The 25,293-nt window shown below is 37.6% G+C and overlaps 1 protein-coding gene across 2 annotated transcripts in view; it reads left to right on the forward strand.

Moving 5' to 3' along the window:
- Positions 1-5,394: 5,394 nt before the first annotated feature.
- The window catches only part of TMEM168 (transmembrane protein 168), a 32,237-nt gene continuing 12,338 nt past the window's right edge, over positions 5,395-25,293 (forward strand). The window contains exons 1-2 of one of the 2 annotated variants that reach the window (XM_059396546.1): positions 5,395-5,757; positions 10,673-11,930. In XM_059396546.1, coding sequence (XP_059252529.1) covers positions 10,803-11,930 — 1,128 coding nt within the window. In that variant the 5' untranslated portion in view covers positions 5,395-5,757; positions 10,673-10,802. Of the gene's footprint in view, positions 5,758-5,875; positions 6,136-10,672; positions 11,931-25,293 lie in introns of those variants that run through there. The other variant, XM_059396545.1, reaches the window with a different exon arrangement.

Genomic DNA, 25,293 nt, shown 5'->3' on the forward strand with positions numbered 1-25,293 from the left:
GAATGGGAATCAGATTGGCGCCAGACTTTTTATCAGCATCTTTGGATTTCAAGAATCTATGCAAAGAAAATGCATTTTTTATTTTTATTTTTATTTTTTTAAAGATTTACTTATTTATTTATTTGACAGAGATCACAAGTAGGCAGAGAGGCCAGCAGAGACAGAGGAGGGGAAGCAGGCTCCTGCTGAGCAGAGATCCTGATGTGGGGCTGGATTCCAGAACTCTGAGATCAGGACCTGAGCCAAAGGCAGAGGCTTCAACCCACTGAGCCACCCAGGCACGCCGAAATGCATTTTTTAAAAGGTTATTTTTATTTTATATTTTTATATTTTTATTTTTTTTAATTTTTTATTTTTTATAAACATATATTTTTATCCCCAGGGGTACAGGTCTGTGAATCACCAGGTTTACACATTTCACAGCACTCACCAAAGCACATACCCTCCCCAATGTCCATAATCCCACCCCCTTCTCCTAATCCCCCTCCCCCCAGCAACCCTCAGTTTGTTTTGTGAGAAAAGGTTATTTTTAAAATGTTAAATACTGTAAAATAAAAAAAAATTTAAAGACAAAGTTTTCTGTTGCCAAAAGTTTAGTTAATTGACAGCGGGACCACAGAATGGTTTCTTTCTGGTAAGAAAATCAGCCGTAAGAATTAAGAGCCTTAAAAATGTTCATATTCTTTAACCTATTAGGAATCTATTCCGAAAGGATGGTCAGAAGTGTAACATATCACAAGTGCAATAAACCTAAGTTGCAGAATTTGATCAAATCAAAAATATTCTAAATTTCCCAAATTAAGGAAAAGGTTAACTAAATCATGGCTGAGCTACATGATGCAATATTTGCCATGGTTAATACAGTGTAAAATGCTAACGAGAGAAGCTGCCTTAGTTGAAAGGGCAAGTCAAAAGGGGTTCGGACAATAATAACACCTATTATCTGACTTAAGAATTTGGGGTGTAAGGAAAAACACTGCTTGCTGCCATCCTGATTTCGGCTTCCTTCTTTGTAAAAGAGAATTCTGATTATTTAAAGATTTTTTTTCTTGATTTGAGAGAGAGGGAGAGAGAGTATGGGGGTGGGGTAGGGACAGAGGGAGAGGGATAAGCAGACTCCACACTGAGAGCTTAGCGGTGAGCCATCCCAGGACCCTGGTATCATGACCTGAGCTGAAGTCAGATGTGCCACCCAGGCGCCCCAAGAACTGTGATTTTTAGATGGGCATATAACTACCCCCAAATTTACCACTTCTCCAGATTCTATAAATACTAAATACCAGTCAAAGTGATGTTAAGCTGAAGTGTTTCATGTAAGTCCAAGAAGTGTCTAAAGTAAGGGTGGGGGACTACACTTGCCTCTTGTAGTCCCTCCTTTCTCTTGACTAGAATTCAGAAGTGATGGCTGGAAATGAAGCAGACATCTTGCTCTATGAGGAGGAAGCCATGTTCTTAGTGGAAGGGAAATAAGAGAAAAGAAATCAGGATCTTTAACACCAAGAAACACCACATCTGCTCTAGAATACCTATCTCTAGACTTTTTATGTGAAAAATAAACTGGTATTAAGCCATGGTTGTTGAGCTTTTTGATATATGCACCTAATCCTAAAATCTGGGCTCTACCCTTAGAATTTCTGATTCAGTAGATCTGGAGGGTGGGGCTGATAATTTGCATTTCTAACTAGTTTCCAGATGATGCTGATACCTCTGGCCTAGGGAACCACACTTGTAGAACCACTGCACTGATATCAATAACCCAGTGGTTCTCAAAACTTGCTTTACATTAGAATCACTGGGGAGCGGGGGAGGCACCCAGCAGGGCAGGAAGAATCTTTAATAAAACACACCATCTACCTGGGACTCACTCCACAGAAGACTGGTTTAATTGATCTGCACTGGGCCTGGGTATGGGAGGTTAAGAATCTTCCAGAGGATTCTGAGGAGTATGCCAGAACTGAACACTGTAACATTTTCCTGCTTACTGTTTATAGTAATAATGAGACAGAAATACCTGTGTTCCCCCCCAGAGGGAAATGATATTTAGAAAGTTGCACTTGATGACTTGAAGCGGAAAGATTGAGGTTTAAGCCACTGCTCAGGACAGTGTACTTTCTCTGGACCTTGGTTATTTTACCTGTAAAATGATGATGGTGATATTTGCATCATCAGCTTTTACAGAGATTGAATGATAGCACATAGGTGAAAGCACTTTGTAATCTCAAAGTACTACACAGAAATAACAAGGGAGTAGACCCAGCAGATCATGTATGAAGATCCTGAGTTGGTTCAGCTCTGGAGATTGGAAAGAAGTAGGAGGAAAAACAAGAAAGAAGATGGGAAGAAACAATGTAGGACTCCTCTGTGACTCCCTGCCAGAGAGGACTGAAATAGAAATCATCATCCATTTATCCTGCCCCAGGTTCTGCCTCCCCTCCTCCCTTGATTTAAGGGAAAAAAAGGTATTTCCACAGGTGTTCCTAGACTGACATAATTCCTCTGGGTGAGATATTCGGCCTGGAGCGCACACACCGTGCCTGCATGGAACCGAGGGTTGAAGAATGGCTGTTCCTGCCATTAGGATCAGGACACTGCCATTGGTAACAGCAGCTGGAGCTCTCCTGTCACTGAGGCAGTTCCGAAGCGGCTGCTTGAGAGCCAGGTGTCTGGCTGAGGATGTGCCAGATGTCAGGAACTGGCCCTAATTCTTCTAATTTCAGGATAAATGTTGCCAGGCAGAGTGGTGTTTAGTTCATCTTTGGAGGGCCTCAGGTGCCAGGAGAAGGGGGTTGGACTTGATCCTGTAGCCTGCAGAAGTCACTGGCTTTAATCTAAGAAGTGACACAGAATGGCGCTCTGAGAGTATCAGTTACGGTAATGGATTAGATGGGGGTGAGGCTGGCTTTGAAAGGACAAACCGCAGAAGTTGCTTAAGTAATTCAGGGGTTAGGACCTCAACTAGGGTAGTGACAGTGGAATTTTGAAAAGAAATGATTAAGAAGTGGAGTGAATGAAGACGAACAATACTTGGCCTTCACAATGGTCAGGTTCTTCTAGTCGATACTGGCAGCCTTCAGCAACTAACGATGGATGAGAGCTCCCCTCTCCCTGGACTACCAGGTGGTGTCCTAGCGTGAAACCCAGTCTCAGACTTCATACAACTGCACAGATGAATATTTATCAACAAGCAGACACACACACACACAAACAAAACAAAACACAACACAAAAAATATTTGGTGCCACAGTACTAAACAGCGTTCTAGATTCGGGAGCCATTCTGAAGCTGTCAGTAGGCCACATTCAGAAGCTTCTTACACATACTCCATTTAGGCAAGAACAAAAGTGCCTGTACAACATTCTAGCCAGCCACATATCTTGAACACCTGTTATTTCCACAATGAAAAATTATTTATCATCTTTTATGTTAATTAACATACCTCTAGTGCAGATTAACAGTGATCATGGAAGCGTTTATGCATCCAACTTTATAGTGAAGATTCCTGATTAGTCTTTCAAATGCTAATTATCCACCCTGGAGTGTGCAGATGAAAGTTAACTCTCAAACACATACACATCTCACTGAAGTATTCTGAAGTATACTGACAAGATAACAAGCATCAAAGATAGTTTCAAGGTCACAAGGCTGTGGATCATGTTTGAGGAAGATGAAAAAGCACTGTTTTAATGAGAGACCTTCATGCTAAGGAACAGGAAACAGCTGTGGCTGATTTCAGCCAAAAACAAATTTATTGGAGGATACTGGGGTAGCTCAGAGGATGGCTGGAAACAGAGCTTGGACCTGCGTGGTCAGAGAGTACAACCAGTGACAACACACACTGAACTGATGGGAGACCGCTTTAGGGTTGCTGTAGGCATGTGCAGGAAGCTTTAGTCACTGACACCACTAACCCTGGATGCTGGAGGCCAGCTGCTAAAACCACTCTATTGTCCCAGGAGCCTACCTCGCTATGCTTCTGCAGTTACTCAGGAAGCATGGCTTTCTGTGTTTGCTTTTTTGAGTCCCACAGCTCCCAGCTGGTGTACATGACTGGTAGAACAAGAATGTAGCATTTCAGATTCAGCCACTAGACTCCTAAGGTGGGGAATTCTCCAAACACAGAATGGTGGTGGGAACGCAAAACCAACCAACCAACCCACAAATTATATATGTATAAATAAATTTAATTAAAAGGAAATTGAATTAGAAGTGATGGCAATGTACTCAAGTAGAAACATCTAGTAGGTAGTTGGAAATGTGACAGGTGTTCTGCAAAGACAGTTACAGATTTGGGAATTGGCTAGTGACTGCTTTTAGAGTCAAGACAGGAGTCTGGACAGAGTCTCACACTTCTTATTTACATAGGAGGAATCTGAGTCTGAGAGTTCTTTATCACTATTGATCTGCTGCCTACCCCAACCCCCTAACATCTATTAAATGAAAATGAAGAAATTCACAGCAAAAATAAGAATAAAGTATCGTTGATATAAAAGTATAGATGATACTAACAGAAAATAAATGGGAGAGAACTAATGATTGTTGGAGGTCTATTGTGTTCTATCATTTTATTTAACACATGTTTAAGTAACAACTATTGTAGCACACCAAGTCGATTTAATCTTGAGCAAAACTGGACATGCCCTGGCATTTGAGGAAATGAAAGCAGACTAGGGTGCAGACAACTGGGGGAGTGTTGTGGGAGTCAAGCTGAAGGTAAAAAAAGGGCCAGGCTACAGAACTTGTCCATACCTGTTAAAGGATTTTGAGCTTTGTACTAAAGTGGATAAAACATCTTAAAGTTTTAAGGTATTTGTTTACATACATGATTTCATTTAATCCCTACAACAGACAGCCCTGTGAGGTGGGTGTTATTAACACATGAGAAAACTGGGGTTCAGAGAGATTAACTGAGCTAAGAGCTACAAGGAGCAGAAAATGATGGAAGAGATAGAAGACAGGCAGAAAGGGAGGGCTTCTTAGAAAGGGGAAAGGAATTCATAGTTTTTTGAAGGCCTACCTTCTGCCAGAAAAAAAAATACTATTTACACAATATCTTTGCAAGGAAGGTTTAGTTACCTTTTTTTTTTTTTTTTTTTTTAACAGACCAACACCGGTTGCACATAGAAAAGAGGAAGAACCAGGATCCAAACTCCAAAACCACCGGACTCCGCTGTTGTGAAGCGCTGCCTCCCTTACATTTATTCAGTTTGTTCGAGTACAAATAAGAATCAGGCCTGGGCGACTGATTAATCACAGACCGGTACCCCTAAAGCCAATAATACATTACATGTTAATTTTAAAAATGAAAAATTAAAAAATAATAAGAAGAACAAGGTTGGTGAACGTCTAAGGGGAGGTGGAAGAAGGGGAAAGGAACAAGCCAGGCTTGGGGAGCTCAGTGCTGTGTCGGTGGAGTGAAGACCCAGGCGGTGATTTTTTAAAAGGAGACTTCATTAGAAAAGGAGGGGAGAAGGGCTTTGCAGGCGAGCCTAAGGAGCTTGGGCTTCGGCTAGTCCGGCGGACACAAAGCCACGCATTATGCCATAGGTACCGAAGAACAGCAACGCCTCCTGCGGTATTTCCAGCCCACGTGCGGACCGTCCCGCCGGTCCTGGCCCAGTTTCGGTCCAGCTCCCGGCGGCGGCCTAGAGGCCTCACGGTCACGGTCTACGTGATCCTTGGTGGTCCTCCCGCTCCCTGTTGGCCCGCCGATCCTAAGTCCCAGAAGGCGAAGGAAACTGGACTCAGTAGGCACCCTAGGTAGGGGGTGCGTGTGTGCTATCGCAACGCCAGGCACACCTGCCGCGGCGGCGGCGGCACGGACAGTTTGGGCGGGGAGGGGGCCGGGCCTCAGGGAGGAAGCGCGCTGCGCGGTTTGACCCCGGCGGCGTTCCGTACCGTCGTGGATTCGGCGGCAGGAACATGGCGGCCGCGGTCGAACCGGTAACGGAGAAAGTTTCCAACGAGGCTGGCCTGTGTTAGTGCCTGTGGCCTCCGGCCCTCGACCCCCCACTCCCCGGCGTGCCACCTCCCAGCGCCGAGTCGCATGCTCAGCCCCAAGGGCCCTCCCTTTACTGTATTGGCCCCAGAGCCGACTCGGGGGGGTTGAGAGAGCGTTGGTGGCGGCGGCCGAGTCAGGTAGGGGGGTCGGGGTGAACAGCGGGGTGGCAAGACCTGAGCACAGACGCTGCCCAGGGCTCTGCATATTTCGAGAGCCTAGCTCCGCACAGCCGGTCACCCGGGGGAGAGCTGGTGATACCTGACCCGGGAGTAGTTGACGGTGGGGTTTGAGGATGAAAGGTGGGGTGCTCCATATCCCCCGTGGTACCCCAGGCAGTTGGGCCCCCAGTTATGGTTGCCTTCTCCCAAAGTAGAGGGGTGGTAGAGAACAGGCAGGTTCTTTCTGGAAGAATTGCTCTTGTTGCCCCAGTACTAAGAGATTGAATATTTAAGTTGACATTGTCCTCGTTTGTAATGGGCCCAAAGAGTTAACATGAGTTCATAGAATCAAAGCATGGGAATTCCCCGACCTTGGGTGCTCCGTATGGTTCTTTCAGGTTTTGACGTCTCTCCTAGATGGGACGGAAATAGTTTCTGAGTCCAAAGCTGATGGAGGTGATAGAGTGTGTATGTAGTGGCTCTAGTGAGCCATTCCTTAGAGGTAGGTCACGGAAGAGAACTAACTGGTTTGGAGGAATTTGGAGGAATTAAGTGAAGGCTGAAGTAGGCGAAAAGAGAAAGAGGCCAAACATTCATGGACTCTTCTTAGTTCTGTTACTTATGAGCTGTGGGATATTACACTTTATTCTCTTACGTTAATAAGCATCCAATAACTGGCATTGTTATTAAATATAATTATTTCTGTATTAGTCTCAGTTTCTTACACAGGTGCTTGTTGAATATCTACTTGGTGCCAAATTTTCTGCTAAGACATGAGTACACAGTATTAAAGCCCAACTTTCAGAGACCTTATTGATGTAGTAGGGAATGCAGACCTTAAACAAATGAGAATCAGCATTTTCTTATTATAGAAGAAGTGCAGGGATCATATAAATGAGTCAGGGGTAATCTCACCAAGAAAGTGATTTTAGTGAGACTTGAAGAGTAGGAGTGAGCCAGGTATGAGGACCGGGATGGGTCTAGGAAGAGGGAAGAAGTGTACCTGCAAAGGGGATAGCAGTGATAGACTTCAGAATTGAAAGGTCAGTACTGCTGGAATACAAAGTCTAAGAGGAAAAAAGATGCAGTAGGAAAGCTATTCATATCCAGAGGCCTTATAAGGCGTTTTAAGGAGTTTAGGCTTTATTGCTTAAGATGATGGGAAGAGATTGGAGGGTTTTTATATAACAGAGTGAACTAACAATTTTTTTTTTTATTTTACAAGGGACACTTCTTGGAGAGAGCAGTGGTAGATATAGGGAGACATTCAAGCATGACATGATGGTGGCCAAAATTGGGATTTTGACTTTGGGGATGGAAATAGAAACATTTAAGATATGTATAGGAAGACGAGTGGATGGGACTTGGTGAGGACTCAATATAGGTGGTGAAGGAGAGGAGGGTTAGAGTAGTATGCGGGGTTATATAAAACAGATTCTGGGAGTTCCCCTATGTCTATTGACTCTTCTGTGCTCCATTTTTCTCTCTCTGGCAAGTAATTTCTCATTGAATCAAGTAATGGCAGACCAGTTGAAAAGTCTGTGATGCTTTGTTGTTCTACTCTCTGATTCAGTTTGTCCTTGGAAGAAGTTCAGAATGTGGAAAGACTTGTAAATTAGCCATTTAGAAATATTCTACATGTTGATTTTGACAGTGTGGTAATATATATTCTATAATATGGATGTTATGGGTATAATTTACATGTTTACCTTTTTTAAAATTATTTGTTTGCAAGAAAGAGCACGAGCACAGTGAGAGTAGAAGGAGAAGCAGATTCCCACTGATCAAGGAGTCGGATGTGGGGCTCAATCCCAGGACCCCGAGATCATGACCTGAGCTGAAGTAGCCACTTAACTGACTGAGCCACCCAGGCATCCTTGTTTACCATTTTTCTAGCATTTTACCTCTAAGAGAGTTGGTGCTTTTATATCTGTCAGGTAGATTGATATATGTATATCATTAAGGAGAGAGAATAATTGAAGACATGGAAATAGATGAGATTGCTCATAGAAAGTATACAATGAGAGAAAAGCCTAGGCCTGGGATTGAACATCTAAGAAATGGATTGAGAATCAAGAGTCTGCAAGAAGACAGAGGAGGAGAGGTCACTAAATTAGGAAGAAAATCTGAATGTTGGTCTTTGAAAGCTTAAGGAAAGTTAGGTTTCAGAAATCGAGAGAAGCCTACAGTGTCAAAGGTTGCTTGAAGAAAGTGCAGGATAATAAGTAAAAAGGATGCATTGTTTTTAGGAGCTTATAGGTCATTTTAGAATTTGGCAGAGCAGTTTGTCGTATGGTGGGAACCATTGTTGAGTGGTGTGGGAGGTGAAGCAATCAAATAGTAGCTGTCAAAAGAGGATAGAAGATTGAACTTGGAAGAGAATATGGGGGTGCATGAAGATTGGTTTTGTTTGTTTCTGGTTGGGTTTTTTTTTTTTTTTTTGTATTTTTAAAAAGAGCTTTGCAAATATTTAAGTGCTAATGGATAAGAAAGAGTGGGAGTTTGAAGAGCGAGGAGATTGTGAAGTTCTGAAGGGGTAGAGGGGAAAAGTTATCCAGTATGGCTGAAAGATTTAGTCTTGGATAGGGAAGGGATACCCTTCTTGCCCTGTATCAGCAGATGTCGGTAGAGGTGGGTTTGTGGTGTTGGAAACTCAAGTAAGCTCTCTTCTGACAACTCTGTTGGAGGCAGTCATCTAGTGAGAATGCAGTGAGTGGGAAGTGGGTGTCAGAGATTTGAGAATAAGGAAGAGGTTGGATAGTCAAAAAGAATGGGAGAGTGGTGACCAAAGAAACAGAACGATGTCTCATGAACTGAGTGGCAGCCATTGAGCCTGGTGTGTGATTATTTTTTTTCTTTAGCAGTGTTCAGTTGTCTAAGTCCAGACCGTGCCAACAACCCTTTGAGGATCTATATTCCAGCGTATTTATTGAACGATTATATTACAGGAGTGATGTTTAAAAAAATGCAAAGCCCTCTAGATTTTTATCAATGTCTAACATATAGGCAAAACAGGTAAAGCCAAAATGTACCAAAGGCAGATATTTTCTTTAGCAGTGTATGGTATCTTAAGAAATGATTGGGTGAAAATGTAATTGAGGAAAATCAGGATACTTAAGTAGGCTTATTTGTTAAAAAAAAAAAAAAAAAAAAATCCTCGTTGAAGTAGAATTAGTAATAGTACTTAGAACATCCCAGAGACTTTAAGATTGTCACTCAGTAAAATTCTTCTCTAACCAAATGGCTAATTAAGGGTTAATTCCAGGTTATCATATTTCTGTCAAGTCTTTCTTTTAGTGTCCTACTATTTTTTTTTTTTTCAAGATTTTATTTGTCAGAGAGAGAAGGCACATAAGCAGGGGGATCTACAGGCAGAAGGAGAAAAGTGAGTGAGAACTGGGCTCCCTGCAAAGCAAGGAGCCCAGTGCGGGCTCAATCCCAGGACCAGGGGATTATGACCTGAGCTGAAGGTAGACGATAATGGACTGAGCCACCCAGGCACCCCTCATGTTTCCTACTATTAAAAAAATATAATAAGCTGATTACAAACAAGTCATTTTTTGAATTTTTGTCTGGTTGAATTCTGTGTGGATATTTAGTGTGACTGTGAGCTGTTGAATGGATCAGTTCTGAAACAGTATACCAGAAACTTTGAAGAATTATCTGGTAGATAGGTAAAGCACTTTTTGACCACTGTCATGTTTTAAGTGCAATTTGTGGGGGCACGCAAAGATTAAAATAATTATCTGAGTTTTTTAGCAAATAATTGTTAACTTTTTAAAAGTAAAAGTATAAAGTTTAATTTACAGTAAATATTGGTTAGCATTCTCACTTTACAATTTTGACTAGAAAGGAAGTGGTTTGCTACAGAGATAGTATTTAGATCTAGAAAGGAGGTTTGATAATCCAAGTAATTTAGTAGTGCTAAAAGTACAGGGAAAATTATGGGTTAGCTTTAGGGATGCACTTTGATACAGTTAAGCTTTACTTCTGGTAAGTTTATTAGTTAAACAATGTAAAGACTAAAATTTTATAGCCTGTTAGAGCTGCCTTGTAAAAAGATGGAGAGGATTTTAGGCAGGTAGGAACAGTTGCTATTATTGGATACTGGTGCTTTTCAAATTAGACATAAATCATTCGGTTAGCTGCTGAGTAGTTTTAGATGGTGCCAAATCCATCTTCTACAATCTAAGCCAGGTTGGGAATCTCACATTTGCACATAGTAGTTGAAAAACCAACCACTGAAGTAAGAATGGCTTAGTCTTTGGAAAAACAGTTTCACTGATGGTGATTTAGTCATACTTCTTAGCATATGTTAAATAGAAGACGCTGTCATTTTTATTTGGATAAACTGAGTTGTTAAACCAAAAACAATTACAATTAAAATACGTGCAAGTCAAATTTAAAATTGAGTTTCCAGAAGAAACTTTATTTCTGACTTATTATTTACAAAGAAGAGAGATATAACAGATAAATTATATAAAATTAACACTGACATATTTTTTCTTCTTTCTAGACCACTATAAACAAAAATTCCACCAAGAGGAAATGTTGAAATAGGAGTTACGGATACGTTGGATTTGCTGGATGAAAATCAAGCAGTTAATTTTTCTACCACGGGGAGAAAGCCCAAATTGCCAGATTACATGTGTAAATCACTGCGTTACTGCTTTAGTCATTGTCTGTATTTAGCAATGACAAGACTGGAAGAAGTCAACAGAGAAGTGAATATGCATTCTTCAGTGCGTTATCTTGGCTATTTAGCCAGAATCAATTTATTGGTTGCTATATGCTTAGGTCTTTATGTAAGATGGGAAAAAACAGCAAATTCCTTAATTTTGGTAATTTTTATTCTTGGTCTTTTCGTTCTTGGAATTGCCAGCATACTCTATTATTATTTTTCAATGGAAGCAGCAAGTTTAAGTCTCTCCAATCTTTGGTTTGGATTCTTGCTTGGCCTCCTATGTTTTCTTGACAATTCATCCTTTAAAAATGACGTGAAAGAAGAATCAACCAAATATTTGCTTCTAACTTCCATAGTATTAAGGATATTGTGTGCTTTGGTGGAGAGAATTTCTGGATATGTCCGTCATCGACCCACTTTACTAACCACAGTTGAATTTCTGGAACTTGTTGGATTTGCTATTGCCAGCACAACCATGTTGGTAGAGAAGTCTCTGAGTGTCATTTTACTTGTTGTAGCTTTGGCCATGCTGATTATTGACCTGAGAATGAAGTCTTTCTTAGCTATTCCAAACTTAGTTATTTTTGCAGTCTTGCTGTTTTTCTCCTCATTGGAAACTCCTAAAAATCCAGTTGCCTTTGCATGTTTTTTTATCTGCCTGATAACTGACCCTTTCCTTGACATTTATTTTAGTGGACTTTCAGTGACTGAAAGGTGGAAACCCTTTTTGTACCGCGGAAGAATATGCAGAAGACTTTCAGTGGTTTTCACAGGAATGATTGAGCTTACCTTTTTTATTCTTTCAGCATTTAAACTCAGAGACACTCACCTCTGGTATTTTGTAATTCCAGGCTTTTCCATTTTTGGAATTTTCTGGATGATTTGCCATATTATTTTTCTCTTAACTCTTTGGGGATTCCATACCAAATTAAATGACTGCCATAAAGTATATTTCACCCACAGGGTAGATAACAATAGCCTTGATAGAATCATGGCATCCAAAGGAATGCGTCACTTTTGCTTAATTTCAGAGCAGTTAGTTTTTTTCAGTCTTCTTGCAACAGCGATTTTAGGAGCAGTTTCCTGGCAGGTAAGCATATAGTTTGTTTTATTATGTCAGTGCCTATGACGTGTGATTAAATGCTTGCTTCAAGAGTTAAATTATTAGAATCAAAAAGTGACGTTCCCAATTTCAAAAGGAGACTCTTTTGTGATGCTTGTTTTTGTTCATGGATTTGAAGTACTGAATGAATATTGACAGTATAATTTAGTTTTATCTCTAGCAAAGAGATACCAAAATGTTAGGAATACTCAGCAAGTGAAATGCTCCTGCCTTCCAATTGTTTATTAGTTAAACACTGAGAGATTAAAGATCCTTAAATATTAACATTTGAAGGGTGCTTAAAAATTGCACATTAATCCTACAGGTTAGGAAACTTGAATGCCTGAGAAGACAACATTTAGAGACTCTGGGACTAGCCCTAACCAGGTTACCCAGCTTCTCTAGTCCAGTGGTCTTTCACATTTCTTTTATATAGCCACTTCCCATTTATGTCAAAGGTGATTAGATATATAATGTATCAGGTTCTTTATTAGATGAGTGGCTCTCATAAGAAAGAAAAATTGAGTTTTACAATACATTTGCTGCCCATGATATGTTAAAGAAATTTAGAAGTTCTTTTGTAGACAAACATATTTAAATTGCATGGTTGGAATTTATATTTATAATATTAACAAGCCTAGTCTTCTATTTGAATTTCATTGACTACAGGATATGTCATATATTGTACTGGCTGCTGAAGATTACAAGATGAATAAGAAATGTCTGTCTTAAGCCACAATCTCTAATCGGCTTGAGAAGAGGCAGCATGTAAACAATTAATACGGCATGAGAAATGTAATTTGAGTACATCAGATTAAGGTGTAGGGGGAAAAGTACGGTCCCCTGTGCTTGGTACAGTTTTCTGCTTTGGTTCAGTTACTTGCTACACAGTGATTTTTAGATGTGAGTGTTTGAAGGGAAATGTGGAGACTTGCCTGGGCATGGTACCTTTTTGTCCATGTGGGCTAGGGCAGAGAGCTTGTGTGGGAGTCGAGTAAATGATAAAAAAACATTGTGGGTGTTGCCTGAGGCTATCTTCCTCACTTTACTTGCTAGTTCCGGGGACTGTCAGAATCCAGATGATGATGATGGAGGATGATGTCAGAAACTCTTAAGAGTTCTGTTTCCTTCCTTCACCTTTTCCTGTTAGGTCCTTTTCCAGCCCTAACCAACCCCGCCCCTGCATCAGCCTCATTCATGCTTGACACCTTTCCAGATCATCAAGTCCTGTGAACCAGTTATTGTCTAAGCCACCATATCTTTCTTATTTTCTTATACCAGTGGTCTTCAAATATTGTGTGTGCACCATTGCAAGTACACAAAAGCTTTCCAAAGACTAGGTCAGCAAAAATCAGAGAATCAGTTTCCAGCTTCTGTCCTTCCGTTCTATTCTTATTTTAATGTTGATGTATTTGAGAATGCCTCTCAATTTGGGTGTGAAGTGCTCTCTCATTGTGGTTTTATTTTGTATGTCTCTAATGACTAATGATGTTGAGCATCATTTAATGTGTATTAGTCATTCACTTATCTTTGTTTTTGAAATATCTGAATCTTTTACCCATTGTTAAATTGAGTTACTTCTCTTCTTATGATTGAACTTTAAGGGTCTTTTTTATATTCTGGATAAGGGCATTGGTCAGATGATTGGGAAATGTTTTCTCCCAGTCTGTGAGTTATCCTTTTTTTTTTTTTTTTTTTTTTAAGATTAGGCTTGCTCATTCTTTGTTATTACCTACATACATTATCTGCATAGTACTAAATTATTTCCAGACCTTTTTTCTTAATGACAGTTTGAAGTATATAGGTTTTTAATTTCATGAAGACCAATTTATTAACTTATTCTTTATGTACTGTGTTTTTAGTATATCTAAGAAGTCTTTGCTTAATCCTAGGTCACAAAGATTTTTCTTCTATGGCAATTTTCTTCTAGTGGTTTTATTATTTCAACTTTTACATTTAGGTGTATCATCTAATTTGAAAAAATTTTTGTCTATGATATGATGTAAAGATCTAATTATTTTAAAATAGGACTTTCTAATTGTTTCGGGAAAAGACTATCCTTTTCCCTGTTGAATTGCCTTGATACCTTTGTCCAAAGTCAGTGAAATATAAGGCTTTATTTCTGAGCTTTCTTTTTTGTTCTATTGATCGGTGTGTCTGATCTTATACTAGGAGTGTGCTGTCTCACAAGATATTTTCTAATTACCCTTGAAATTTCTTCTTTGACCTTTGTTATTTAAATTGGTTGTCTGACAATGGGATATTTGAGGGATTTCCCACATTTCCTTGTTATTGATTTCTAATTTAATTACATGTAATTGGAGAACATAATTTGTATGGTTTAGTTCTTTTATTAAGACTTGTTTTGGGGCCTGGCATGTTTTATTCTGGAGAATACACCATGTTCACTTGAAAAGAATGAGCATTCTACTGCTACTGGGTAGAGATTTTATAAATACCAGCTAGGTCAAGCTGGTGGGTTTTCTTCCTAAATCTCTATCCTTGCTGATTTTCTGTCTATTTCTGTTAGGACTTAGAGAGGAATATTAAAAATCTTCATTGTAAGTGGATAAATTGTGAGTTTGTCCTTTCAGTTGTATCATTTTGTTGTTTCATGTATTTTTGTGGCTCTGTTCCAGGTGTGTATCTACATCTTTAATTACTATACCTTCTTAACATATAGACCTTTTTAAATCATAATAAACACCCTTGTTGAGTACAACAGAGACCTCATGGCTCACAAAACCTAAAATAGTATCTCTCTGGCTCTTTACAGAAAGTTTGCCAACTCCTATTGTAGGCCAGTGCTTCTCAACCTTTAATGTGCATTGAAATCATATGGGGGATGTCGTTATATTTCTGAAGTTTGAAATTGATTTTGGGAGACAGCTTGAACAGTTAAAGGTGATACAGAAACTCCTGGTCAAAAGTATACCCATTGAGTAACAAGGTACTAATTTAGCTTTTAAGACTAACATGCATCGTACCTGAGTTGTGTCTATTGTTAGTCGCTATTTGGTAACTGCTGCCTATGGTGTAGGCATTGCGTCTTCGATGCTGTTAAATTTTAGCTTAATTAATCTTCTATTTAAAGATTTCACAAACTGTGCTCTGCCAGGTGTTCTGTGAGATGTTAATGAGTGTCCTCAGAGAAAAAGTGTCAAAGAAAGAAACATTTCCAAACTTAACCAGGAAATCCTTGACCATATTCCTCATTAACCACCTCTTCCCACTGCACCTGTTAACCTCTCTGTGAAACATAATTTAGGAAATATCCCATTGGATTTACATAAAGTCCCAACCCTTTTGGCTGATGAAAACATCAGAAATTTAGATAGTGAAAGGCAAAAAATTAAGAGTTTTGTAAGGCCAGGACTATTTTTGGCATCACATCATTGTTAATACAAGTAAGTCCTAAGCCCTATCTCAAATTCTTTAGATTTTGTTTTGTAGAACGTGAACAATGTTTAACAGTCCTAAATCATACAGATACTGATTAGCTTTTTAACAATATACCCTTTTTTTTTTTTTTTTTTTTTTTTTTTTTTTTTTTTTTAGGGGGGTTTTGTGGGGGGTTTTTTTTTTTTTTTTTTTTTTTTTTAAGATTTTATTTATCTATTTGACAGATGGAGATCACAAGCAGGCAGAGAGAGAGGAGGAAGCAGGCTCCCTGCTGAGCAGAGAGCCCAGTGCGGGGCTTGATCCCAGAACCCTGGGATCTTGACCTGAGCCGAAGGCAGAGGCTTTAACCCACTGAGCCACCCAGGCGCCCCATACCCATTTTTATTTTTAACAATAAACCATTTCTTCACATTTCTGTGAGAGTAATTCAGATGTAAAGTGGTATTTTCCATTATCTCATTAAAATTTCCTTTATTGGATTTCTACTGGAAAAATAGTTCCACTGATTGGGTGGGTACAGACCCAGTGTGGCAGGAAAAAAAAAGACAAAGTTACTTAAACCTTTTGAGCACATCATTCAGCCAAAGATAAAATCAGTGAAAGTAGAGATAGCCTCAAATCAAGTGTAGCTAGCTAGGAGCAAAAATAAGGACCCTAAGGTGAGAGTCTTACCCTTAGCACAGCATTTTCCCCCTAATATCTTGTTATGAAGTATAATATAAAGAGAACTTGGAATAAGTTGATGAAATGTAGAGTTGAATAATGTTCTGATATGGAAGTCTAAAAATGTAAAAAAAAAAAAAAAAAAAATGCTGAAAGAATAAAGAGAGCAGTTGGGAATGTAGAATGATGGATTTCTTTGAGTTAATGACCTAGCAGGCATTTGGAATGAACAAAATATTTTATAGTAGGTTTTTTATATTTAAAAAATATGCTTTTTTAAAGTATATTTTTAAGCAGTCCAATGTACTGTTATTTTACTACTAGAGGAGTGAAATCAAACAAAAGCATAGGATTAATCTGTCTTGAGCACAACTGTAGCTTGGACTTTAATTTTCAAAGATGGGCTTAGCTACTTTTTCTTATTTTAAGCTTATTTGCATGTTAGTTTTGGGTTTTGCTAGTTTTACTTAGCTTAATAATATATAAATTTTTTTTATTAAGGAAAAATTTGCATTTAGTAATAGTCATGCTTTTTTGTGTATAATTTTGCAGTTTTGACAAACACAAATAGTTGTATGACTACCACTACCACAGTCAAAATATAGAGCAGTTGCATTACTCTTCGGAATTCCCTCCTGTTCCTTTGTCATCAAATCCCGGTAGCTGGCAACCACTGATCTGTTTTCTGTCCCTAGCCACTTTTCTCTTGCAGAATGTCATATACAAGTTGTACATTATATAGTTGTTGGGATCTGGCTTCTTTCACTTAGCATAATTTATATAGATTCATCTATGTTGTGTATATGTTTATTCCTTTGTATTGCAGAGCAGTGTTGCATTTTACAGGTATCTCACAGTTTAATCGTTGAGGGATGCTGAAATTAGTTTTTGGTAATTATAAAAGTTGCTAGAAACATTCATAGACGGGGTGTTTTGTTAAGGTAAATTTTTATTTTACTTGGTGTGGGATTGCTGGGTCATGTGATAAACATGAATCATTTTAACTTTTAAGAAACTACCACACTGTTTTCAGAGTGGCTGTACCATTTTGCATTCCAACCAGCAGTGTATAGGAGTTCCTTTTTTTTTTTTTTTAAAAGCTTTTATTTATTAATTTGACAGAGAGAAATCACAAGTAGATGGAGAGGCAGCCAGAGAGAGAGAGAGACATAGGGAAGCAGGCTCCCTGCTGAGCAGAGAGCCTGACGTGGGACTCGATCCCAGAACCCTGAGATCATGACCTGAGCCGAAGGCAGCGGCTTAACCCACTGAGCCACCCAGGTGCCCCTAGGAGTTCCTTTTGCTCCACATAATAACCAGTGCTTAATATTGTCTATTTGTTTTTGTTTTTTCAACCATTCTAATAGGTGTCTAGTGGTAATTCATTGTGATCTTATTTTCTATTACCCCAGTAACTACTGATGTTTATCTTTTTTTGTACTTAACTTGCTATGGTAGGTCTTCTCTGGTGAAGTACCTATTCAGATCTCTTGGCAATTTTTTAAAATGTGGATTGTGTGCTTTCTTTATAGTCAGTTCCGAGAATTCTTTATATAGTCTAGATACGAGTCCTTTATCAGATATAGGACTTGGAAATATTTCCTCCTAGTGTGTGGCTTCTCTCTTACCGTGTTTTCTGAAGAGCAGAAGTTCTAAATTTTGCCACAGTCCACTTTATCAATTTTTATCTTTTATGAATCTTTTGATGTCCTACCTAAGAAATCTTTGGCTGCATTTGAATAGAATCCTAACTAATCCCACATGGATAGCTTTGTTCTTTGTTTTTCCATAGTTTTACGGAGTTTAACAACATTCTTAGAATGAGTCAGTAGTATCATTCTAAGTCACTTACATTAAAAAACTGGAATTTACCATTAACTTGTTGTGTTCTATTCATAATCTCATTCTAACTTTAAAATGGAACATTGCAGCTGTTGTTTCCTGCAATTTGTATTATGTTTATTGAATGTACTATTTGCTTTCCTCTTTTATCCTTGTTTTTTAAAAATATAAGTCAGTGAGACAGACTGAATACCACAGCATTTGGTATTAGTATTATTACTCAGCTATAAGTTTTTCAGAAATTGTGATAATTGATTATTCATATAAGAATAAAAGGGGAGGAAAGCATCCAGATACCCAAGGAATATACCCCATGGCTCACTCTTTGGTTTAGAGATTCTCTCTGATATCATTCACATGAGATTTTATATGCCTTTCCTTGCCAGCCATTGTTATTTGCAGTTTCCATGGGAGTATGATATAACTTTTTGTGGAAGCCTTTTGACCCATACCAGAAAAACCATAATCACAGCTGATTTCTCTATAGGGAAGAGCAATGGCAATCACTGGGTGGGACAGATGGAACAAGATCAGCCTCACGTCCAATAAAGAGATGAAATCCACAGATGCAGCAGTTTCATTTCTGGCAAGATGGCAGGATCAGCCATATTATTGCACTTGGCATGGGGAACAGGGAGTTTTCAAACCTGCTGCCAAAACTAGAAGTGCACATGTTTCATAATTTTTTGTTTTGTTTCATTTCTCTTTCTAAAGTTTTGAGCTATTTTAGTCTAGATTGTGGGGGGGGACACTAATTTTTTTTTTTTTTTTTTTTTTTAGCTTAAGGGCATTCTTTTAATTTGATGTTTTTTCATTTCTGCTAGAATACTATGAAACAGGAGTACTTTTTTCCCCCTAAAAAAACCAACAATGGTCCTAATTTTGTTTTTCTTGAAGTAAAAACAAGGTTTTTCTTTTTTCTCCAGATGATTTTCCAGCTTTTAAAAATGTTAATGACCACAGAGAATTTTTTCCATTTAATAAGATTTACTATTTATTAACTGTTGTCCATGTGCTCTACATCATTCTGTGTACTTTCTGTGTTTACTTAATCCTTATGACACTCTGAGATGGGTACCGTTATTATTCCCATTTCATAGATAAGAAATACATGGGAGAGATTAGGAAGCTTGCTCAAGGCTGCAGAGCTGGTAAGAATCCAGGCAATCTGCCTTCACAGCACTTAACCACTTTACTTAGTTCCATGTATTTTTAGAGTTGGAAATGAGCATAGAGATTATTTAATGTAACCTCTTTATTCTGCCCATGGGAAAAGTAAAATTCAGTGGACTTCCTGTTTGATTCCCATACCACTGTTGTTTTACCTATATCATCTAAAAAATGTCTGTTTTTTTCTATCTGTATTTGAGATTACTCAAAAAAGATTCCTAATACATTTACTAGAGCCTTAACTATACATCAGTATCTCCTATATGGTAATAGTCATTTAGCTTTTTGTTGTCTTGCTCATAATGACTTCAATTTAAAAATGCTTCACTGCAAATTACAACTACCATTTATTGTGCTAGCCATGTTCACATATTTCTAATCTATACAACAAGCTCACAAAATAAATAGTAGTTCCTTTTTATAGATAGTGACTCAAAAGGTAAATTAATTTGCTTATGTACTCACAGATGGTAAATGGCTGAGCTAGGTTTGAACCAGTCTAACTCCAAAGCTTAAGTCCTTTGCACTAGACCCTATTGCCTCTGTATAAAGAAATCATTGGCTTTAAAACTGAGGTAGCTTTCTAATGTTCTTAAAATTTCCTCTACTGAGCAAATTTTTGGAGGTTGCCCATTGTTTCTTAAATATGGGCTTCTCATATTAAAGAGCATGTTACCTTCATTTATATATTGCTTTCTAATAATACATTTATATATTCTGTTTCTTAGTTGGGCTTCATTTACTTTTTTTTCTTTTTTTTTTTTTTTAAAGATTTTATTTATTTATTTGACAGAGAGAAATCACAAATAGATGGAGAGGCAGCCAGAGAGAGAGAGAGAGAGGGAAGCAGGCTCCCTGCTGAGCAGAGAGCCCGATGTGGGACTCGATCCCAGGACCCTGAGATCATGACCTGAGCCGAAGGCAGCGGCTTAACCCACTGAGCCACCCAGGCGCCCTGGGCTTCATTTTCTTTAGACTTCCATGTGTACTATTTTTCAGACTGGCTTACTTAAGATGACGCTACGAAAATACTTCTAAACAATAATTTTATCTCTTATGTAAATGCCAGATTTTTAAAAATGAAATTCCAACATTCATGTCTGTATATTACATAAAGATTTTGTTCCGATTATCTGAGAAATTTTATGATATGAAAGTGTTGAATGTTTTGACCCTGATTCAAAAGCCCAGCTGAACAGAGAATAGCTAGTAACTACTTTTCTACAAAGGATATTACTTAGAGTTGTTTATTGGTCTGATAGTATGTTCAGATTCTGCCTGCTTTGAAATTTGCATCATGTCCTATAGTTTGATAGTGAGCTTAGTGTGATTTGGAGAAATGGAGGAAGAAACGTACCTATACTTAATAGTTTTGTTTAGGTAAATTGATCGTATTTATTACAGGGAGTTGTTTAAAATATGAGGAGTACATCAAAGTCACAAATGACTTTCCGGTTAAAGCTGTAAATGTTTGCATGCCAGTAAAATTGAAGCTTTCTGAAAGTGCCACGTGGATAAAACATCCTAAATTTATTTTTTCTCCCCCTGGACATATTTACCATCTGTTCAGTTAAGATTACTAATTCTTTGTGTTGCCAAACTGCTCACTTTTATTTATGTGTGTTATCTTCAGAGTATACTCAAAACTGTTTAAGCTTGCTTACTCAAAATAATACAAATATTTAATGTTTTCTGTTAAATTTGACTTAAAAATTAATGACAACATAAAATTATCAGTTTTCACCTAAGATCATAAAAATAACAGATCATCTGTTGTATATGAATTATCAGTAACCTTTTGAGTATCTGCTTATTTATTCCTATTAAATATTACTATCAGTGTTGTATAACTGACATGAGAGTATTGAATAACACCACTATCAGTTAACATTTTAATTAGATTTTTAAATTATTTAATAAGGCTTCCTACTGGAGTCATGTACAGACTGATTTGCAATTGAAGTTTATCATTAAATAGTTTATAATTTGTCAGTGAACTGCATTAATGCAATGTTTTTTCTAATGGTAAAACTATGATACAATTTCACAGTAAAAAACTTGGTTGGTTTATAAAATTCTTTAAGGTAATACAGAAGTCAGTAATAACCACTGATATTGTATGCATATGAATATTTAAAGAAAGGCTAGTCTATATATACCCTTGACATAATTTGATAAGTAGGGCCAAATTTAAATATGTCTGGGCCACTTTCAGAAATGGGAATTTCCATTCTCTTTAAGACATAGGGAAGATGGGAAGATAGCAAGTTAATGAATAGTCTTAAATAAAGGAAAATGGTTTGATTAAACAAAATGAAGAGTTAACATTTTTTTCATGGTACAACATTCTATTACATGTCAAAATTTAGTTCCTCACTCCAGAATATCAAATTCCTTGTTTAGAAAAATCTTTATGTATCTATGTCATGAAATTTCCTACTAACTCTTAGTACAGAAAGGCTGTGTATAAAACTGAACTTCTCATTCTTCTAGAAAGTATCCTGATTTTTGGAATAAGGCGCAGGGACTTTTTTTTTTTTAGAAGGTGCTGTTTTTTTTTAAGAAGGTGCTTTTTTTTTTGTAATTCTGTTTTGTAATTATATCTCTATAGCAGAATAAAACATGCCTGTAAGATTGAGTAGAGCAGCTTTATTTAGGCAGAACTATTTTTTAAAAATATGTGCCTTTAATAAGTGAACCAAAGACAAATACTGCATGATTTCACTTATATGTGGAATCTAAACAAAACTAACAAACTGGCAGTTGCCACAGGGGAGGTGGGTAGGATGATAGGCAAAAGGGATGTACAGGATTAAGAGGTACAAACTTCCAGTTTTAAAATAAACAAGTCACAGAGATGAAAATAGAGCATAGGGAATATAAATAATATCATGGTAATGTTGTAGGGTAACTACACTTACCCAGGTGAGCACTGAGTAATGTATGGAATTATTGAATCACTATGTTGTACACCTGAAACTAATACAACTGTGTGTCAGTTACACTTCAGTTTTTTTAAATGCCTTAAAAAAATGTATGCTTTTAGGCAACAGTGCACTTTCTCTTTAGAATCCTTACCACTGTTTATCACAGCTGCTTCACATACCACTTTTCTGGCCCTGAAGGTTTTTGTGACTTTTGCTATAAATTATAACATGGTGAATTATGTAGTTTCTTTCATTGCTATCTTGATCAGAAAAGTACTAGTTATATAAAGTTAAAGGTAGAAATAATCAAGTTGTCATATTGGTCATGTTATTTAGTAATTCTTTTATATGAATGGCTGACATAATGTAGAAGTAATCCTTTGATGAATTAAACCCCTAAAACAAAATGTTTTTTGTTATCTTGGAGCAACATATGCAATAGAAGGTATAGAAGAAAAAGAAAGTAATGAAATTATTAATATTTGTAGGTAAGATGATTACCTGGCAAACCTAAGAGTTAACCAGGAAATCAATTGAAAATGCTGTCCTACCAGTTGTGAGAATTATGCTGCATCTTTAACCTTGTAAACTCTGTCATGAAAAGTTGATTTGTGGATAGTTACCATTAACCTAGCCACTATAAAAACTATGTAAATTTTCTTGGAATTGTAGGATGTAGGTAATATAAGAAGAAATAAATGATGTATCGTGGGAGTATATATTTTTAATACATTTAGGTGACAAAAAACATGTAAATATACCAGAGTCAATGTCCTAGAAGTGCATAATCAGAAAATGTAATGGAAATCACTCCATTCATAGAACAACATAAAATGAAAAAGGTTTAAAAGAAACTTAGGATATTTTTACAAAGAAATTTAAAACTCCACTGAGGATTTTGAAAGAAGACTTGAGTAAATGAAAATATATATTATACTTTCGGGGATAGTAATACTCAACAGTGTTCCCTGTGAACATGTTTAAAACTGAAGAAGGAAGGTTTAAAGTTGAGCTGCACCCCTAGTACCATCAAAAGCAAAAACCGAAGCCCAGAACTTCAGAGGTGGGGTCTTTGGTAACTTAATTACCTCCCATTTTAAGAAGACACACTGAAGGAAAAGGGTGGAACCATGTCCATTACAGCGCTGTCATGAATTTGCATTCTGACAGTTTCCTTTGAGTGATGTGACTCGGATTAAGTGGTCAAACCTGGATTAAAATACTGAGTTGTAATGCCCCCAGCTCTTTGGAAGAAACGAACAAAAATCCACTTGGAGAAAGGTATCATCATCCTAGGCTTGAAATGGGTCCTGTGAGTATGTATATATATGTAGTTATATAATTATAGGACTCATTTCAGGCCTAGGATAATTTTATATATACACATATACATACATATATACACACACATATATATGCAAGTACATATATATACACACATGTATGTATTTTTGTATACAGTGTTCAGATCATAAATATAACCAGGTACACACACACACACAGCATCAAGAGCAATAAGCAGCAGCACCAACAAGCAAGAGATGGCCAGAAAGTCTTGATAAACCATATTTACCCAGTTGAAAATGATAAAAGCAAAGGTAGTATATAATGGTAGGAAGATGAAAACTATAAAATAGTAACAAGGCAGATTTGAAAAAAAATAAGTTTTAGAATCAGAAAATAAAATACCTGAAATTCAGTGTGCAAGACTAATAGATAAAGCTGAAAGTGAGCATTAGTAAATTGGAAGGTACATTTCAGAAGAAATTACACAAGAAGGAGCACAAAAGAAAAACAGGGAAAATACAAAAGACTGACTCAAAGAGGATACAGTGAGAAGATCTCTATTTTACTGGAGTCCCAGAAGAAAGGAGGAAATAAAGGCCAAAGGAAATATTTGAACGGACAGGCAGACTAATGGAACAGAATAGAGTATAAGAACAAATCCCATAATACTTGATGTATGGCAGAGATGGCACTGTAGAGTAATGTGGAGTTGTTGAGATTTTCAGTGATTGGTAATTGTACAAATAGCAAAAATGGAATTGGACCATAAACAAATACTAATTACATTTGGATTATAGACCTAAAAATGGGAAGAGCAAAACAATAAAGCCTTCAAGGGTAATGTAAAACAATCTTTCTTGATCTTTGGGTAGAGGAAGATTTCTTTAACTTACACAGAGTGACATTACAATTAAAAACATGCTAAGCAAGGGGTTCCTGGGTGGCTCGGTTAAAATTTGAGACTTAGATTCTGCGCAGGTCTTGATCTCAGGGTTGTGAGATCAAGCCTGTAGTTGGGCTCTGTGCTTTGCTTAGAATCTGCTTGTCCCTCTCCCTCCCCCTCTGCCCTTACACCCTGTGCATGTACACTCTCTCTCAAGTAAATGAATAAAATCTTCAAAAAAAAAAAAAGCTAAGCAAACAAAAAACAAAAACATTGGGGGGGGGGGAAGCAACATCATATAACCCACAAAAGTCAAATATACTGAGAGCAAAACAAAGCTGTAATAATAAAAAGGCAGCCCCATGGTAAAATTAGTAAAGTATTTAACACTTCACCAGAGATGAAACTCAGATTATCAAAGCGATTTAAAAATTGTAAGAGAACTTCATACTTATTCTGGTTTTATTAAAATAGAAAAGTAAATGGAATCTAAATAGCAATAGTAGGGAATCAGCTAATTAAAAATTTATACATATGATAGGAATGCCATTCTCTTTTTTTTTTTTTCTTTTCGACAGACACAGGGAGAGAGGGTACACAAGCAGGGGGAGTGGGAAAGGGATAAACAGGCCTCCCACCGAGCAAGGAGCCCTACGCAGGGCCCAATGATCCCAGGATCCCAGGTACATGACCCAAGCCAAAGGGCAGACACCCAACAACTGAGGCACCCAGGTGCCCCAGCAATGCCATTGTTTTTTTTTTTTTTTAAGATTTTATTTATTTATTTGACAGAGATCACAAGTAAGCAGGAGGCAGGCAGAGAGAGAGGAAGGGAAGCAGGCTCCCTGCTGAGCAGAGAGCCTGATGCGGGACTCGATCCCAGGACCATGAGATCCTGACCTGAGCGGAAGGCAGTGGCTTAACCCACTGAGCCACCCAGGCACCCAGGAATGCCATTCTTTACAAATGATTAACATTATACTAATAGGCTTATAGTACATTAGTGTACAGAACATTATCCTACTGTGATAAAAAAAAAAAACGTGTATATAATGTGAAGTCAGGTATTTCAGAAAGCATGTGTGGAGGACGGTACATGCAATGATTTTAATCACTTATCAATTATATTTTCTAATGTTTCTAAATTGAGCATGTACTATATTTTATGCAATTGATA

This window comes from Mustela nigripes, chromosome 4 (assembly GCF_022355385.1).
Source record: "Mustela nigripes isolate SB6536 chromosome 4, MUSNIG.SB6536, whole genome shotgun sequence".
NCBI classification, from domain to species: domain Eukaryota; kingdom Metazoa; phylum Chordata; class Mammalia; order Carnivora; family Mustelidae; genus Mustela; species Mustela nigripes.